We start from the raw sequence: 14850 nt of genomic DNA, 5'->3' as shown, positions 1-14850 counted from the left end.
AGCTGTCACCGCTTTGATTTTTGTCTCGCCTGGCTTAATGCCTTCCGCACTGATCTCATGCCCTAAATACTCTATTTGACTTCCAAAGAAGCAACATTTACTCAGCTTTAGAGTCAATCCGAACTGTCGAAGCAATTGAAACACCGTTCGTAAATTGTTAAGACCTGTTTCAAAGTCTTTGGAAGGTATCAGAAGATCATCTATGTAACAAAAAGCGGTCTGAAACCGTAATGGACCCAACACCTTATTCATAGCTCGCTGAAACACTGCCGGAGCGTTGGCTAGACCAAAAGGCATGCGGACAAACTCGTAATGCCCATCAGGCGTAACAAATGCTGTCTTTGGAATCGATTCGGTGGCCATTGGGATCTGATAGTACCCACTCGCGAGATCTAGTGTGGTGAAAAACTTTGCACCGTTTAGTTTATCCAAATGTTCATCTACTCGTGGTAACGGAAAGCGATCTTTGATTGTTTTCGAATTTAATTGCCGATAGTCAACACACATACGGTATTGCCCATCTTTCTTCCGCACCAACAGTATGGGACTCGAATATGGCGAGTCTGATTCTCGTATGACTCCGCTACCTAACAAGTCATTTACTATATCTCGAACAATTCTTCTTTCGTGATGCGATAACCGATAAGGACGATAAATTACAGGTTTATCATCAGTCAAAGTTAGCTTCATTTCTGCCGCAGTTGTGGCACCTATTTCCGCTACATTTCGTGCAAAACAATCTCGAAATTCGTTAACGAGTTGTAACAATTGCTCGAACTGAGCCGGGTCTAGATTCTTATTGACTTGTGTAAGAAGTTCCCACCGTTGAAAACTCTTTACCTCAACCTTCCCCACAGAAAACACACTCACCGTCGTAGCTGTCCTTTCCTGCTCGCAAGGCTCAGCTCTCGCAACGATTTGCGCCTTTCGATAGACCAGATCTTGGTGCGATAGATTGCGAACGGTCACTAGGCCTCCATCACATGTGACACACCGATGAACAACGTGTTCGAACCCTGGTCTCGGACGTTGACACCATTCAACGTAATAAGCTCCTTTCCACCCATCGTCTTTTGCCTTGATTCGTATGCAACCAATGGATTGAGGAGGGATCACTGTTTCCTCTTCCGCCCAAAGTGCAACTTTTCGCGTCGGAAGTTGGCCTAGAAATGCTTGGATCGATTCGTTGTTTCCGTCAACTACTCTCACAGCTTCCTCATTTGCTATAATCGTATTAGCACCCGCATTCAGGAAGGTCTGTCCCACTATGACAGGCACACGTTGTGCACTGTCTTCGACGATCAAAGCTTTTACGTTTGCCTTGACAAGATCCACTTCTAGCTCTACTTCGACTTCCCCATGCACTTTGGTGATTCCCTGGCCATAACCACGAATCAAATGTAAACTTGGCTGCCACATCAGTCCCAATTCTCTAGCAACACTTTGCTTGACAAGGACCGGTTCAGCTCCTGAGTCAATGTAAGCTCGCGTCGGCTTGCCATTGACCTTAATGTCTATGTAATAATTCTTATTATTACTTGCGTCAGCTACACTTGTCGTTAGTGCCTGCTTAGACATGTTTTCTTTTACTACGTTACCACGTCGGCACTCAGCATCCACATGTCCAATGCGACCACATTTCTTACACTCAATTCTTGGTTTCGGGCACTTTGTCGCAACATGTCCTCGATTACGACAATTGTAACACCGAACTGACGAATACAGTTTTTGTGCTTCGACTCGACTTGGAAGGAACCTCCTCCTTTCCCGAGGCGCCTGCTTTGCGAGCGTATCCCGCTTGTCACCTTCGGATCTCAGAGTCGACAAATACTCAGCGTACAAGCTTTCGGGTGTAACGTAACGCCCTGCTCTAGCCCCATTTCTGAGAGTCACATCAGTGATTCCATCAATAAGACAGGAGACTGCATTCGTTCCTGTTATGTCACAAGCCTGCAACAGATTTAATTTCCCAAAATAATATTGTGCCCAGGTTTCACCGTCTTCCTTCACCCTATTCACTAGCTTACGAAGTGTGGAAGCATAATCGTGGTGATCGGGGAAGGTGGCTTGTAACAAACGTTTCCATTCATCCCAGCTCCGGTCGTATGCTGAGGGATCGAGATTGTCGTACCACTCCTTGGCCAACCCCTTGAGTCGACTTATCATGCCGTAAATCGTTGTACGTTCGTCCCAACCGTTCACGAGAGCCAACTGGTCAATTTTATGCAACCACTTAGTGGTACTAAAATTGGGGTTTCCTGGAGCGAATTCAGGAATCAGGTCACTTTTAATGCCAACTTGTCCTGATGTGTGCTCAAAATTGCGGTTTAGCAAACGTCGATTCAAGTTTTCCACAAGTTGCTCAAGTCTCGCGATTCTAGCGGACTCGGCCGAAACTGGGGGTGAATTTACTGTAGTGGAGACCCCAGGCGCGGACCTTTTCGGCCGTGGCTCATCGTCACTTGAGTCCGAGTCGTCCGAGTCCACATTTCCTCGGTACCTGTGACGCCCCATTGCGAAAATCTCACCAGAAAACTTTTCGCGCCTTTTGAGCCACACCCAAATGAAAATTGACAGCGTGTGGTTGCGTAACTCCTAGAACTCGTCAGAAATCAGAAAAACCAGATAAATTCGGCTAGCACCCGATTGATTTGTTCGATTTCAAGTCGTAAAACACAATTTTGTTACGAATGAAACGGTACAGATTCCCAAAACTTCAATTTTTGGCCCTTGCCTTGGCGACCCACAAATTCCTCACAAAATCACCACAATTCACCACTCTCTATCGGAAACGATTATTTGAGCAATATCCTACCGCTGCTCTGTAAATGAAACTCGGAATTCACCCAAAAACTAATTTATTAGCAAATTAGATTCAACAACGACATTGACACTGCCACAGTGTCCTTCCAACTCACTAGGCGTTGCCCGTACGCGCCTCACGCGTCATCATTTCCCGCCAATTTCAACAGCAGCGCCCCCTTCACTTAACATGAACAAGAATTATAAATCTGATTGGTGATTTTAGAAATATCAGCAAAAAAGTCAAGATTTTGTTAGTTTTGAAAAGATCAAGGCTAAAATTCTTAAACTAAATACTAATCGTTATCAACCAGAACACTCTAAAAGTGGTCGTATTTCATCAGGAAACGTAAAAAATTTGACTAAAAATCAATCATCATTTAATTGAATTTATTCTGTTCCACGAAAACTAAATTAGGTAAAAAAAAATTCGGAATCATCGTTTTACAACACTTAATAACATTAAATAAAAAGAGAAAAAAATATGTTCAATAAAAGAGTTTAAAAGTAAAAAATTATATATAAAATTACAAAACATTTTTTAAGAAAAAATATATAAAAATGTGAAATAATCAAATTAAAATTGGATTCACGTAGTAATTATCGCGTTCTAGATTCAATTAATAATTCATTTTACCAAAAAAATAGAAAATGGTCTTAATTCATTTGAAAAATTGCAAAATTTTACAAAAATTATACAAAGTAAAATCCTGTTTTCACTCACTGGGAGATATCGCTAAATAATCCGTAAAAATCCATCAGTTCTTAACTTGAAACGAACTATTATCGCAAAAAGTTTTGTTTATTTTGCAAAATTACGACAAGAATCTTTATCTACCAAAAAATCAAAAATGATTATAATTAATTAAAAAAATACAAGTTTTTACTAACTTAATTCTAAGTGTTTTCAATTCTAAATTAGTTAAGTAAATTTTTCTGAGCCATAGTTTTACAAAACTTACATAATATTTAATAGAAATAAAAAATAGCGAAGAATGAAAAACCGTCATAAATTATATAAAAATCGCAAAATAAGTTTTCAGAAAAAGAAAATGTAAAATAACGTAATGGCCTTTTGGTTTGTGTATCTTCAGCACGTGTCATGGTATTTATACCAATAAGAATTTTTTTTTGCCCGGCGCATCCACCAAATTTCAACCGAAATTTGCAAAGTTGGTGCCGCAGCACTGTAAACTTACACGACTGGCCTTGGTTAAAGTGGATCCCATTCATGAGCGCCCCACTCGTTATGAACCCCAAAAAAGCACCACAACAAGTCTTGCAACCCTTCACGCACTATCACCGGAATTTATTGTCCATCGGGGAAAACAAAGTCGCACTCATTAAAATGTATCAGCGCATAAATATCCAATTGGACCCTTCCAGCACCACCCGTAACCCATCAAAGGGTGAAAATAATTCATCTGTAACACCGGAAGTCGCGCTGTTTTCCTCAAAACCTGCCTACTTCCATGAAACACAAACGCACAACTCGCCACCAAAACACCCTCTGATTCTCCGACGCATCAACAACCCCAACTGCCAGCACGCAAGCGCCAAAACTTACTACTACTCCACAGCGTGGCCCATTATTGACCCCCAAAATATTTCAAGAATTGTACAGAAAACTGCCTAGATAAAAACACAGCCTGTATAAGAGTTAATTCGATTTTTCGGCATATTGCCGCAGTAAAATAAAAGCCATTTGGCAAAGGCTCAAGCGGTCGCGACCTATTTTCGGGGAGGAAAAGCCCATAAAGGGGTTTAAGGGATGGTGGATGTCGTTTGGTCGGTGTATGGAAATTTTCGGCGCTAATAAAGTTTAACAAGCGACGCCGTGGACGCTGATTGCGTCTCTGACATTTGAGAAGTTTTATAACGCTGGAGGAAAATTTGATTAGCTAAATCAATCAGACGGACGGAAACTGGAAACGCTGCCAAAGCCGGAAAATTATTTCTCCTGCAATTATTTCGGCCAAAAACTTTCTTTTTCTTTCAGAAACGCAAAAATGCTTTGATCATAGAATTGTCATTAAATTTGCGGTAACGTAACATTTTTCTATTCTTTGACCTTTTTTGAAAAAAAACCACAAGCGTATTATTGTTTTGGAAATTCGATAACGGGAAAGTTATCAAAACGCGAATTTTCTAAAATCTTTTGTCCTGTCTTAGTCATCTTATGGTTGGGCAGTGAGGAAGGCACTGCTTGGAAGCAGCTGTGTACGTGTTAGCCACCAGCAAGATATTTTCAGTGATATAGAAAAAATTCAATTTCAAGTAACCAACAAAAAAAATTGTGGTCTCGTTATTTGGACAGAGAAGCATTTGCCTGTATTTTACGTTTTGGGAAAAGCGGTCTCCCGATATTAATAAACATTATAAAAAGTCCTTAGTACCTACATTAGATTTTCTATCTTTTAGATAAAAAATTAACCCCAGTATCTCGAAGTCATTTAGTAAAGGATTGGTTATGTCTGTCTTTTACACATTTCCCTTGAGATGCTATGCAAAATTTTTAAAACTATGTATTTTTTTCTGTATCTCTGTGCACCCGATTTTTTTTCTACAATTCCTTATAGTAATTATTATCAATGAATGGAAAATATTAATAGTTGTATTAATAAAATTAAAAATATGAAAACATTAATTAACCAAACTGTCGTTCTAAAACAACCGATGCTTAAATAAGTTTTGTGCAAAAAAATTTGAAAGAAATTCACGTACAAGTACCTACATACAAAAAAAATTAAACATTTAATAGCAAACGCTGAATTCTGGATTATTATACGAGTGGTTTCTATTTGTTTCGTCGATTTGTTCAGTCCATTTCAGTTTTTTGTTAACTTTTTTTGTAATGGAAAGCAGGTGTACTTGGGCTTCCCTTAGAGTTCCAACATCTTCCGAGAGAATCTTTTGTATTTCTGAGAATTTAATTGCACAAAAATACGAATTTAGCGTTATTTGACATTTGCTGTCTGCTCAGCTTTCTCAATCTCCATTATTAGAAATCTTCATTACAAATTGATTTTTTACCGAAAATAATCAAATTAAATTTTAACCTATTCTTTTCCAAAGTAAAAAGTAGATTTTGACGTATTATAGACTTTTGATCGTTTATCCATTTTTCCATTTATGAGCAATGAAAAAGGAACACATAAAAGTTACATAAAAAAGTAACAAAAAAAACATTACTTCAAAAAGAAAAAACATCACTGAAGCTTGATGCATCAAAAATTCAGTTCATAGAATTAATACAATTCTGTCTATAAATACCAGCAGATACAGAAACATCATTTTTCACATCTTCCAGTCTTAGTTGATTGAGGTTTATTTTGCCCTCTCTTCCTCTCACCCCGCTCTTGACTATGGGAGACTTTCGGCAGCAAATATTGTCAAAGTAAAATGAAAATTCGCGTTTCGTTCAAAACTAATAATAATTTTTCTAGTTTCTTTGGTCGCATTCTATTCGTATCATTACAGTGCATCTTCCACTAGACGTTTTTTGAACTATTATAAATACTTCTTTAATATTTTAACGAAAAATGTCAAATAATTTTTTTCCCAAAAAAGTGTTAAGTTGGCGCAAATTCTAATTGTTTAAAAGATTCAATTTCATATTTCGATTTAAAATAAAAAAAAAATAGAAAAATAATTTTCATTATGCTTGACTTTGAGTTTTAACTTTTTGGCATAATACCTGCGAATTATGAAAACTGCCTCCGTAAGTTATGAATAATGAACGAAAGCATTAGATATGATTTCCTCTGTGCGCTCCCGTCTTGGGTTAATTGGTCGGAAGAGCGCGATGCTTATTTAAAACACTGGCCCTGCAGATGAAACGACTATTACTCAAGATTTAAGAGCTGCCATTCCGTTGGGAAATCTCTGTTAGCAAGTGAGCCAGACGCGCCCCCATCTTTTATTGGCCTTGTCTTTAAAAACCTACAAAAGCTCAAGTGTCAGGATTTCGGCATCGATTTGTGGCTATAGCATGGAAACGTACACACAGGCTCTAAGATTCCATTAAAGTTTACAGACACGAGAAATTAAATTACATTTCGAGAGAAGACTCAGACGTTAATTAATGGAGTTTGAGAGATCCATTCAGACTATAAATAACGTGAGAATGAGGATTGAATTATTCGACATGTGTGCCACAAATACACAACTTTGGCGCATTCAAAGGTCTCGCAGTTTTAATTAGGCGGAGCTGAGACGAAAATTATTCAAGAAGCGGAATTAAAAGAAAATAAAGCCCTTCAGCTCCTTAATTATAAAGTGAAATTACGGCCACTGGCTCCTCAGCTTTTCCTTAAATATGATAATATTGACACACCTTTATTGTCTTTTCTTTTATTAAAAAATGGCAAATCGGCTCTTAAAAACACTACGGTTTTTTAACTTCTTCTAGAAAGTATAGCAACACAAAAAATCAGAATGTGTCTAGTATTACGTAAAATAATTTATTCAATTTTTCAAAAATCATTTTCCTGCATTATTTTACTGCCTAAGATGACTGTTTATAGTTAAAGTTTTTTCTTTTGAAAAATATAGCAACAATAAAGTAAAAAATTAATTTTTTTTGGTAATGATTGCTTCAACGGTGAATGACACGTTGCTGAATCACTGCAATTACTCTATCTATAAAACCATCAAATCAAACGTAATTCCTCAACACTTGTTCCAGCTGTCAGTGTGTGTTTCCTCCGTTTCGTTTATTATCTCGGAGCAAAAAATATTTCTTCCGATGCTAGACAGAGGGTAATTTATCTTAATTCAAATAGAATCGGAATTCTCGAAGAAAATAGTCGAAAGTTTGTGTGAATATTGAAAAAATCGTTGAATGTAAATTTTTAATTCTGGCGAATTTAATTTGTATTTCGTGTCTGCTTAGCATGTATCCCTGGAATTGACATGGTACGAGGGTGATTCCCCTAAATATCGAGGGCAAAACAGCGAACTGTGGTCATCCCTAATTGCTATTAATCCTTCACCATATGAATATTTACAAAATATGTTCGTCGTAAATACGGAAAACTAACAGTTATTAAATCCGCCGTCTGTTGCAACAGCGCCGAACAAAAAGCGCTCTAATTGTCAATGCTTAATTAATTGGGCTTGGTTTGGGAAAATTATTTATCTGCGTGCCAGAATTCAGTGTCATAAAGAAGAAAATTTACGAAAAAATGCACCCTTGTTGTTTACGACTTGCGTGTGAATTTTTCTGATAACCCGGAATTTACAAGGGAGGTACCAACCATCTGCGACTTTATTTATTATTACGTCCAGTCGTAGTTAAAAATCGATTAGGATTGAAAATTTTGAGGGGAAAAGTCGCGCTCGGCTCTTCACCGCTCGTTTATCTTAATTAACGTAATTTGTGTACGGCGGTTAATTATCGTAATTTATACGCCGTGTCGCGCAGAATGTTTGGGATTTTTGTGGGAAATATTAAATTAAAGAGAAAAATTCGCTTCAAAAGGCAGTTTTTTCGAAGTTTAATGATTGAAATCAGTTGCTGTGTGAGTGATCCGTCGCCACTTTTCCTTTCGGAAACGCACGTACGGACGGCATTAACCTCCGTTCGTTCCCTTCGAGCGTCGCGACGCCTGTGTCGTGACCCGGCGGCGGCGGCGGCGCCGGGTTCAGCCACAGGATCATGAATATACATCATCTGCAGCAGATACATCCATCTAATAGATTATTTGTTGTCGGTTGAAACAACACCCGCTTCCAAACGATAAACTCGGTTTCCATCACAATCAAGGGAAGACTTGTAAGATGCGCGAAAAATGGGCGAATATTTCAGAGAGAGATGGATTAATTAAATAGACTTTAGCCATTTGGTTGTGCCGGATATCGCATCTCTAAGATAGCCAAAGCCCCCAAAAGTGGCTCCATTATCATATCAATATGTCCGGTAAAAGCGTTTTAGTTGTAGCTCGTAAAATTTTACGTCGGTTCCTATCGGACAAAAGCTAATTGTGGTCGGGCCCACTCTCATTACATAATTCGTCATTAATATTGCATCAAATAAAGGGCAGTACAGGGTGGGTCGTCTAAGTCCAACGTTAAAGGTACTTGGCATGCAGATTACGTAAGTATGCAAGATTTCAGTTCATTCGGACAACAAGGACCCTCACAAATTGAAATGACAGACAAACCAAGCCAAATAAAAGCTATTAAAAAATGTATACACAGGCATAATTCGTAAAGTCCTGTATACCGGGTGTTCCATCTAAATCTCACATCAGAAATATTGGTAGTTCTAATAATGATAGTCTTCTGAAAATTTGTATACAACCATAATTTCTTAAGTTATGCTCAATAAAAATATTTTTGAGATGGCGGAACTTCCGCTTATACCGGAAGTCGCTACCAATTTCCTTATTTTAAAAGGAAAGCACTATTTTTTAATGCGTTTTTGGATTACTAAAGTTATTTTGAAGTAGATTTCATAAGCCGTAGAAATATTTAGGGTTTTTAATTTTTTTTTTTGGATTTGCACCTTTCCGTTCAAAAATCGATAATTCTGCCAATTTTAAGAATTTGAAAATATTTTTTAGCTCTTTTGAAAAGAGAAGCCTAGATCTTTCCACTGGTGTTTTCAGATTTCTAAAAAAGAATAACAAACCCCAAATGTTTAAAGTTAAATTTTCAGAACTTTAAACACCCATAACTTAATTTTTTCAAATGAAATGCCACAAGTTTTATTCCATTAAATCGTAGAAAATTTAATTCTGAATCGATCTGTATTAGTATTTCCTATACTTATATTTAATAGTTTTCAAGTTACAATAACTTTTTGTTGAGATTGAGAAATTCAAGCCATAGGCGTTTCTTATAGGTAGCCATAGAAACGAGAAAAAAAAAGTGAGAAATTAAAGTTTTATAAGCTAAAATTCAATAAATTATTTTGTTTTCCAGCTTGGAGAACACAATTTTGAAACTCTCGTTTGTTTAATCAGAAATGTTTTTATGGCCAACTATGCAAAAATAGCTGTGGTCAGTAAGAAATTTTCTACAATGCCAAAAAAACCAACATAACTTGAAAATTATCACAGATAGGTATAGGGAATGCTAATACAGATCGATGCAGAATAAAATTCTCCTTCATCTGGTAAAATAAAAATTGGGACATCCTATTTGAAAAAATTAAGTTATGGGTACTTGAAGTTGCCCAAAATTAACCTTAAAATTTTTGGGTTTATTAACTTCATTTTCAATTTTAAACATACTGGAGAACAGATACAGGCTTTTTCTCTTAATTCTCCAAACACGATTTCGAAATCTCGAAAACTAAGCGAGTTACCGATTTTTTAAGTGACAGATGCAAATCCAAAAATTTTCAAAAAATCTTAAATATCTCGAAAACGGTTAAACTTAGGTATAGAGAAAGCTGATAAAAACGGCCTTAAAATAACTCAACAATTCCAAAAACGCAGTGAAAAACATAGCTTCCCATTTAAAACAAGAAAGTTGATAGCGACTTCCGGTATTACCGGAAGTGCCGTCATCTTGAAAATATTTTCATTGGGCAGAACTCGACGAATTATGGCTGTGTACCAACTTTCAAATAAATATCTTTCTTAGAACTTTCAATACTTCTAATGTGGGGTTTAGAGGAAAACCTCCTGTATATTCAGTGTCCGAAATTTATTTCCTCGCCGAATCAATCGAGCAGAATTCGAGGGAAAGTGGATGTCGTGGCGGTTTTTACAGCTCGTGTAACCGACACCACATCCAGACTAAATCACTTTAACAACCTTCTGTGTCTTACGATATTGTTACGACTTGAATCGAATCGATCTTTATTTAGGGACATGTCTGGGAAAAACTGCCACCTTTTACGCAATAACACGAAATATTTCATCTCTTTGATGTGTTCAATTCCAAAATAGCGCTCGTATTTCATCTTTGATTAATACATACGATATCGCAGTTCGGCGCCAAGATTCTACCCTTTTTCGTCGGAATATGAATTCCAAGAAAACGACAAAGGACAAAAGTTTTTTTAAATTAATTGTTACTCACCCTCGATAACTGCTTTTGTAGCTTGGCGATTGTTTGTTTGTCGCGTAATTCGTTCTTCTGCACTGCTTCCAATGCCATTTCGAGTTCGTGGATTCGCTCCTCGAGCGATTTCTGCAACAAAAACGCACAAATTTGCAGCTAAAGCAGCGAAAACACGCCTTTTTAATTCGAATTTTATTCCAGTCAATTTAATTGAGACAAGGGCAATCAAGAGGGCGAGAGCTTGCAAAAAATTGAATGCAATTTTGTTGTAAAGTAATTTTTTTTAATTTCCAATAAAAATTTTATGTAGTTTTATGTTTTTCGGTCCAAGTGTGCCATTTTCAATCAGTTTTTGGCGAATTAAGTTAGTTGTAAGTGTGGCGAAAAATCCGAGACAGATAAAAGCGCTTGAGCGTAATCGGAAATAGGGGTAATCCCCGGCCGAAAGCATAAGGGCCTTACTCTAAGCTGACCAAGAGGTTTTCCTGAATCCAGATCGATGGGTTTGCCACATAAAACTAAGTGTTATGGAATTCTGGATTAGGTAGGAAAAACCTCTGAAGAGTGACACACGGACCAATACACGCCAACAGGATTATGGAGAGGATGAAGGGAAACTTCCATTAAAGAGGGACCAGTTTTATCGGCAAGTTTTGAAATAGTTGCTATTGTTTGCCGACGTGATAAAAATGATTATTGTTTAACGACCGCATTGTCACAACACTGACTAAAGGTTACAGCTGTTTAAAACGTAATTTTTTCGCCTACAACCCCTTAAACTATTACACAACCAATTTTCCGCTCTTGTGTTCCCTCCAAAACGTGATTAGCTCTTCAATCATCACCTAATGACAGTCTGAACCCGCCAGATGTAAAAAATCATCGCTCCGCCCTGCACGCGTCTGATAAATCTCTATTCTTGTATTTTCGCTCCTAATGTGCACTCGGAGGAAAGTGAAAATGGCAGAAAAACGCACCATATTTCCGCTTGTTTAAATTACTGATAAAACGCGCTTCCTTTGTCGCATTGTGAAAATCATCGTCGATTTATAACGAATGCACTGTCGTCCCCTTTTAGAAAATCCATCCGAGCGGAAAAACTGATAACGTCAAGACTCCATGCGCGGATTGATTTTCGCCGAAATTTCAATCATAATAAACAAGCCCTGTTTCAAATTTACAACACGGCTTTTACGCTACATTTAATTTGACCGTGATCATGAAATATTGATGGTCCGAACACGTGTCCGATTAATTGCAAATTAATAAATTTATGGCCGTCTGGACCATTAAGTAATTGAGATGATTTTTCTTCATAAATCACCGGTTTCAATCGGAATGTCCGGGAAACACAAGAAAATACGATTTTCTTTGTCTGGATACTGATATTTCCCGAGTTCGAAGGGGGAAATTTACTGAATTAGAAGTAAATAATGGGAGGGTTTTCACGGGTGAAGGAATTTAAAAATCAACAAGGGTTTTCCAGTTTTAGGCAAGTCGGAGAGTGATTTAGACATGACAGGTGGAAGAATTAACTCACGAATAAAATTCTATTTTTAAAAGCTTTCAAAATACTTCTAAATACTAATTATTAATAACTTACTAAAGTGCCAAAGTTTCGCTAATTTTCCCTTGACTTAACAAAAATTTCGTAAATTTTTTAAATTAAAACACTTATCTACAGAAAGCAAATTAGAATCAATCAATTTTGGATTAATTCGAATTAAGTTAGGGCTCATTATTACTCGTGGACCACTCTGTATAGTTTGTAATGTCGATTTATTTCAAAAGTTTGTGTTAAAATATCTGCAAAAGCCGGTCAGTACTTGGGGCCCTGGTGGCTCAGTGGTATAAGCGCCACTTACAACGGGGGAGGTCGGGGGTTCGAACCCGGATCAGGCGTAAAAATTTTTCTATGTAAAAAAGTGTAGAAAAGGTAAGTAAACAACACGTAAACAAAAATAAGAAAATGAGAGAACACATAGACGTATAAACGTAAAGCGGAGCATAAAACAGACAGAAATAAGAAATAATGCGGCAAAAGGTGAAAGTACGAAAGGCGCCATATTGTAAACGTAAGAGCACATTAAAATAAAGGAAAAATATATTTTGTTTTGAGAGAAAAAGAGATGAACATAAAACATGACTTCAAACCTTAGCATTGAATCCTTAGATGAATTACTTTTTAAATTATAAAAAAATAAACGAAAATATTTAATTTTTCTCTAAAAATGTTAGTTAACTGAGATTATTTTGTAAAGTCCCGAAAAACATTGTTAATAAAAATCATGGCCACTGCGAATCCGGTAGGATTTGCGCACGTCTACTATTTTTAACTAGAAAATACACAAATTTCGTGATTTTTGAAGAAACTATGTCCATTTTCGATCAAAAACGTGCTGAAAGTCACAAAAAAGGTAAAAACAATTTTAAAACTGTAGAATTAACATATACGCCCGGTATCTTTTGATAAAATCTGGTGAAAAATTAGAGAATTAAATTGAAAAAAAGTGGAAGAAAATGTTTTCTCGATCTAACTTGGCGACTTTTGAGCTGAATTTATTTGCGTTTTAGGTGAATTATTGCAATTATATAGTTTGCAATGTTGATTTATTTAAAAAGTTTGTGTTAAAATATCTGCAAAAGCCGATCAGTACTTGGGGCCCTGGTGGCTCAGTGGTATAAGCGCCACTTACGACGGGGGAGGTCGCGGGTTCGAACCCGGATCAGGGTAACAATTTTTCTATGAAAAAAAATGTAGGAAAGGTAAGTGAAACAACACGTAAGCAAAAATAAGAGATTGAGAGAACACATAGACGTATAAACGTAAAGCGGAGCATAAAACCAACAGAAATAAGAAAATAATGCGGTAAAAGGTAAAAGTACGAAAGGCGCCATATTGTAAACGTTGAGCACATTAGAATAAAGGGAAATACATTTTGTTTTGAGAGAAAAAGAGATAAACGTAAAGGTAAAACATAACTTTAAACTTTAGCGTTGAATCTTTAGATGTCTAAATTATCTTAAATTATAAAAAAATAAACGAAAATATTTAATTTAACTCTAAAAAATTTAGTTAACTGACTGACAATTTTAAAATTGTAGAATCAACTTATACAATCTTATATAATCTGGTGAAAAATTAGAGAATTAAATTGAAAAAAGTGGAAAAAAATTGAGTTAGCAGACTACTTAGAAATAATTTCTCGGTCATTGAGTGGTAGAAAAATGGTGGAAAATGTAACTGGGCGCCCTCTACCTTCGAATCGTGCAATTCCTCGTCGTCGGTCTGCAGCCCCCGCGTGACCGTCACCCGCCCCCTGGGCGTCGCAGGCGGCGTCGGCAGGCCGTCCACAGCGTCCTCTACTTCCTGTTTGATAAACTGAATTCTCCCCGCTTCCACACAAATATTGGGCGCTAGAGGGTAGCACTGCGTTGGGCTGGGGTTCGAATCCAGACTAGCTCGTTTCGGATATGGTGGAGGACTCCCATCATTGGAGGCCAACTCCATGATGGACTTGTCGTAAGCCAAAAAATGGGCTTTGTCCTCGCAAACCGGATGAACTTGACGGACTGAAGGACGACTTGGCTTGTCCTTGTCCAATTCAAGTGTGTTTGTATCGGCGCCGGGAATTCGAGAGACGTTGGCAGACCTGTAACGAGATAAAAAGGGGGTTTACTGACGGGAAAATTGCGTAATTGGGAGGCGAGGAGCAGGTGTTCGAGGCGGTTGCATTGTTGAGGATTTGTAAAAAGTTGAATGGAATTAACGAGGACAGATGGAGAGGATTTGTCGCCGCGTTTTATAGACTGCAAGGATTTATAAACGAGAAGGATTTATAAACTCGATATTTAATTCCTGGCTTGAGTCGGAAATAAAGTAAAAATCAACACGAAGCGTTCAAGGAGACGCAGTTCTCGAACCAAATGTTCCTTTTCAATGCGGTAAAGTGTGCTTTTTCACACTCTCTTACCTTCAATCTCTTTAATTTAAAATTATTTGGGAAAAATTTAAAAGCTTCGCCTTGCTCT

The 14850-nt window shown here is 37.3% G+C and overlaps 1 protein-coding gene across 7 annotated transcripts in view; it reads right to left on the bottom strand.

Moving 5' to 3' along the window:
• The window catches only part of LOC661743 (uncharacterized protein), a 70664-nt gene that overhangs the window by 44794 nt on the left and 11020 nt on the right, over positions 1–14850 (bottom strand). For 5 of the 7 annotated variants that reach the window (XM_967889.4, XM_008200289.3, XM_008200288.3 and 2 more), the window contains exons 2-3: positions 14078–14471; positions 10837–10947 (exon numbers count right to left, since the gene is read on the bottom strand). In XM_967889.4, the coding sequence (XP_972982.2) occupies positions 10837–10947; positions 14078–14471 (505 nt within the window). Of the gene's footprint in view, positions 1–4001; positions 4316–10836; positions 10948–14077; positions 14472–14850 lie in introns of those variants that run through there. The other 2 variants (XM_064355256.1, XM_008200290.3) reach the window with 2 other exon arrangements.

Source organism: Tribolium castaneum, chromosome 2 (assembly GCF_031307605.1).
Source record: "Tribolium castaneum strain GA2 chromosome 2, icTriCast1.1, whole genome shotgun sequence".
In the NCBI taxonomy this organism is placed as follows: Eukaryota; Metazoa; Arthropoda; class Insecta; order Coleoptera; family Tenebrionidae; genus Tribolium; species Tribolium castaneum.
This window is presented reverse-complemented; position numbering and strand designations above follow the sequence as displayed.